The sequence below is a fragment of the Cynoglossus semilaevis genome, chromosome 2 (genome assembly GCF_000523025.1).
Source record: "Cynoglossus semilaevis isolate Cse_v1.0 chromosome 2, Cse_v1.0, whole genome shotgun sequence".
In the NCBI taxonomy this organism is placed as follows: domain Eukaryota; kingdom Metazoa; phylum Chordata; class Actinopteri; order Pleuronectiformes; family Cynoglossidae; genus Cynoglossus; species Cynoglossus semilaevis.
Window position 1 is genome coordinate 2,732,480 of NC_024308.1, and position 4,748 is coordinate 2,737,227.

General features: G+C 48.0%; 1 protein-coding gene across 1 annotated transcript in view; it reads left to right on the plus strand.

Moving 5' to 3' along the window:
* Positions 1-4,748, plus strand: part of fbn2b (fibrillin 2b) — an 88,479-nt gene that overhangs the window by 75,082 nt on the left and 8,649 nt on the right. The window contains 16 exon segments of the mRNA XM_025053476.1: positions 288-413; positions 502-630; positions 758-883; positions 1,016-1,141; positions 1,510-1,632; positions 1,726-1,851; positions 1,998-2,123; positions 2,208-2,330; positions 2,414-2,536; positions 2,654-2,779; positions 2,873-2,995; positions 3,099-3,221; positions 3,403-3,564; positions 3,652-3,720; positions 3,797-3,922; positions 4,024-4,153. Of these exon segments, the coding sequence (XP_024909244.1) occupies positions 288-413; positions 502-630; positions 758-883; positions 1,016-1,141; positions 1,510-1,632; positions 1,726-1,851; positions 1,998-2,123; positions 2,208-2,330; positions 2,414-2,536; positions 2,654-2,779; positions 2,873-2,995; positions 3,099-3,221; positions 3,403-3,564; positions 3,652-3,720; positions 3,797-3,922; positions 4,024-4,153 (1,987 nt within the window).

Genomic DNA, 4,748 nt, shown 5'->3' on the forward strand with positions numbered 1-4,748 from the left:
GTTTTGCCTCAACTTTCTATTATTTCTGGGTTCTATCCAGGTGAAAATATCCCCACAAAAATTCCCTTTTTCAGATCAGTTTTGTTCCGTCTTCAATCTTGATAATTGTCTGTGTATTCTAAGGTTTGATCAACAATAATTTGATTGTTGAAATTGTGCAGATCTGTGTAACAGTTCTGAGTTTTTAGTTCCGATGCTGCTGTTCCTGGGCAGTTCAGGGATTTACTTCAGAGACAATGACTCGGTTCTGACTAATTAATAACTCTCTGTGTGTGTGTGTTGACCAGATGTGAATGAGTGTAAGGTCTTCAACCGTCTGTGTACGTACGGACCCTGCCGCAACACCATCGGCAGCTTCAAGTGTCGCTGCAACAACGGCTTCGCTCTCACGGCCGAGGAAAGGAACTGCACAGGTGAGAGGGCGTGACCTTGGTTTGAATTTCACATTTTAATCCAAAACACCGAGCGAGGCCTCACTCTTCAAACCGACTCCTGTTCCAGACATCGACGAGTGCCGCATCTCCCCCGACCTGTGCGGCCACGGCACCTGCGTCAACACCCCGGGCAGCTTCGAGTGCGAGTGCTTCGAGGGCTACGAGAGCGGCTTCATGATGATGAAGAACTGCATGGGTGAGGAGGAACTTCTCCTTCTTTTGTCCATCTTCTCTTTTGACTTTTGTTTTTTTTAACCCTCTTCCCTAATTATTTTTCCCGTTTCCCTTCATCCATCATCCAAACGCTGCCGTTGTATGGACAGACATTGACGAGTGTGAGCGAGAACCCCTGCTGTGCCGTGGAGGAATCTGTCTGAACACTGAGGGGAGTTATGAGTGTGAATGTCCCACTGGATTCTCACTCAGCACCGACGGTTCTGCTTGTGAAGGTTAGTCATTTATCATTTTAATATCCATTATTGTAGTGAACTGCCTATTCAGCTTTAACGTCCCTCGAGGAAATCTTGAGGCGTTGCTGCGTCGACGACTGATTTTTTTTTTTAATTTGTTTTTCTCTGCAGATGTGAACGAGTGTCAGCTGAGTGAGAACCTGTGCAGAAATGGAAAGTGTGTGAACATGGCTGGAACTTACCAGTGCACCTGTGACACTGGGTACCAGGCCACGCCAGACCGACAGGGCTGTGTTGGTGAGTGAAACAAACATACCCATGAACAGGAAGTGCACTGTTACATGGTTATAAAGTGTGATTAGACTTTAGCTGCTGTAGGAATATTGTTATTATAAATGTGGAGCTCTGCGTGGATTTGTGCCATGTCACGAATCTGGAGCTGGTTCTTCGTTCTTTGGAATCACAGCCTATCGTTGCTCCCTAGTGGTGAACTCAGAAAACCATTGTTTAGTTTCTTGCTGAACCACCTTCACAGTTCAAGTTGTCAAGTTTACTATGCTTTAAACTGTGTTTTTAATGCACTTTAAAGTAGATATCACACCGACGGCTCGTGATCCATCTTGTTTTTTGGACCATCGTCTGAAACCGACGCCTTTGTTTTGCAGATATTGACGAGTGCACCATCATGAACGGAGGATGTGAGACTCACTGCACAAACTCAGAGGGCAGTTACGAGTGCAGCTGCAGCGAGGGCTACGCCCTCATGCCTGACCTCAGGACCTGCGCAGGTAAAATGAAGCGCAGGAAATCGAACTCCCTCCAAGTATCTGCTGTCGCCCACTGAACTACAGTGCCACGTTATCTGCTGTGATCTCCATTAGATATCGACGAGTGTGAGGAGACACCGGAGATCTGCGATGGAGGTCAGTGCACCAACATCCCCGGAGAATACCGCTGTCTGTGTTACGACGGCTTCATGGCGTCCATGGACATGAGGACGTGTATCGGTGAGAGAGGAAACGCACACCCACGTCACGCTGGACGTCACCTGTGTTTCTGTTTGTGTGGCCACTGACCAATCACCCGCTGTCCACGTCTGTTCGTGTGTGTGTGTGTCTAGACGTGAATGAGTGTTGTCTGTGTGTGTGTCTAGACGTGAATGAGTGTGACCTGAACCCGAACATCTGTCTCCATGGCGACTGTGAGAACACCAAAGGTTCCTTCATCTGCCACTGTCAGCTGGGCTACTTCGTCAAGAAAGGATCCACCGGCTGCACAGGTACACACGGATATTTCAGAACTTTAAGAAGATTGTCTTCTTTCTTGAATGTGTTTTTAAAACATCTGCCTCTCCCACCGACAGATGTGGATGAGTGCGAGATCGGCGCTCACAACTGCAACATGCACGCCGCGTGCATCAACGTTCCTGGGAGCTTCAAATGTCGCTGTCGGGACGGCTGGATAGGAGACGGCATCAAGTGTATTGGTGAGTGCAGCAGTTACCTTAATAAATGATGTAAATGTGCACGGACATATGATTTATAATTTTCAAATCCTTCTTGTCTGTAGACCAGGACGAGTGCTCCTTTGAAGACCACAACTGTAACCCCAACGCAGACTGCGTCAACACCCCGGGGTCGTACAGGTGCACCTGTAAAGACGGCTTCAACGGAGACGGCTTCTCATGCTCTGGTGAGACGGACGAAATATTTAAAATAATTATAATAATTTCTTTTCATTCTTGTGACCAAGTGAAGTGGAAAAAATGTGGACAATTTCGAGTTACAATGTCATTTCGTTCTGTCCCAGACATGGACGAGTGTGCGGACAACGTGAACCTGTGTGAGAACGGCCAGTGTCTGAACGCTCCGGGCGGATACCGCTGCGAGTGTGAGATGGGCTTCACACCCACAGAAGACAGCAAAGCCTGTCAAGGTACTGAGCCACTCCGTCCACATGGTGGCGTCACATTATCAACGTACATTCATATAAACTGTAACTAAAGGTCACTTCCTGTCGTTGTGCCAGACATCGATGAGTGTAACTTCCAGAACATCTGTGTGTTCGGAACCTGCCAGAACCTTCCCGGGATGTTCCGCTGCGTGTGCGACGACGGTTACGAGCTGGACCGCAGCGGAGGAAACTGCACCGGTCAGTTTGGCCTGTCAATCAAAACACTGAAGGAAATCCAACTCATTCTTTCACAGTGATTTTTTTTATGAAACGTTAATTCATTTCATTTGACTGACCGCAGATATCAACGAGTGTTCTGACCCCGTGAACTGCATCAACGGACTGTGTGTCAACACTCCAGGAAGTTACCTGTGCAACTGCCCAGCTGACTTTGAGCTGAACCCCACAGGAGTGGGCTGCGTGGGTGGGTCTCAAAGATGGAAGACTAAAATGTTGTTTCTGAAAGATTAAATACCAATGTGTCTAAATGAGTGAGAAAAAAATTTCTCTTTTCTCCAGACACTCGTGTTGGCAACTGCTTCCTGGACGTCTTCGCTCAAATGTGTCTAAATGAGTTTAAAAAAAAAAAATTCTCTTTTCTCCAGACACTCGTGTCGGCAACTGCTTCCTGGACGTCTTCGCTCGCGGTGATGGAGGAATCTCCTGCACGGCCGAGATCGGCGTGGGAGTGCCTCGCGCCTCCTGTTGTTGCTCCCTGGGAGGAGCCTGGGGAAACCCCTGTGAACTCTGCCCAGCTCCCAACTCCAGTACGTTGCACACATAGAACAACAAATCAGTCACAAACTGACAGAGACGTCATGAAGTGATCATTTCTGCATCTTTCTCATCCGTAGCCGAGTACAAGACGCTGTGTCCCGGAGGAGAGGGATTCAGACCCAACCCCATCACTGTCATCCTGGAAGGTGAGGCATCAGTGGTTTCACCGTCTTCAAACTCACCGTAGGTGTTAACCACCTACTCACTGTAATGTTTTCTCAGACATTGACGAGTGCCAGGAGCTGCCAGGCCTCTGCCAGGGTGGAAACTGTGTCAACACCTTCGGCAGCTTCCAGTGCGAGTGTCCTGCTGGCTACTACCTCAACGAGGAGACGCGCATCTGCGAGGGTGAGCAGTTAGAGACTTGTTACGACTGGCCGACCTTCAAGACCACGTATATAAAAAGTCTTTAACTTTTTTCTGGACTCTCTCTTTCCTCCTCTGTGCAGATATCGACGAGTGCACAACTCACATCGGCATCTGTGGACCTGGAACCTGCTACAACACCCTGGGCAACTACACCTGTGTGTGTCCGCCCGAATACATGCAGGTTAACGGAGGAAACAACTGCATGGGTGAGTGGAGGACGCACTAATCAAACGATTATGGAGTTTTAACCCTGATTTATCCCATAAAAAAAACAAAACACAAACATAAACATAAAATTTGACGTGAATGTAAGAGCCGCCTGTGGCTCCCGAACCGCGGGTTTGTCACACCTGCTCTAGACTATTAATAGTCTGTTACAGTTGAACTGCTAGTAGTAATAGCGTTAGTCGACTGCCCTGCGTTGTGAAGCTTTTCTGACCCAAGCCGGGCCTCCGACCTGAGGTTGAAGACCCCACTGACACAGGCTGGTTGTTGGTGTATTTTTTGAAGTGGTGTGTGTGGTATAGACCACATGGACTGGGTCAAATAAATAGATATAAACTTTCTGCCCGTGAGTTAAAATGCATTTCACCTCATCAGGGTGAGGGAACAGACACGGTCATGGTTTATGTCCATTTTAAAGGCAGAACAGATGAAACCGTCTTCATCTGACCTGCAGCTGTAGACGGTTTCACGTACCAGAGATGCTGACGGCGTGAACTCCACAGAAACCCTGTGTCTTTACTGAAGCTGTAACTGTTAGTAAAGTTACTTTGAAGTTGATTCTCATTCCTTCACCCGTCCG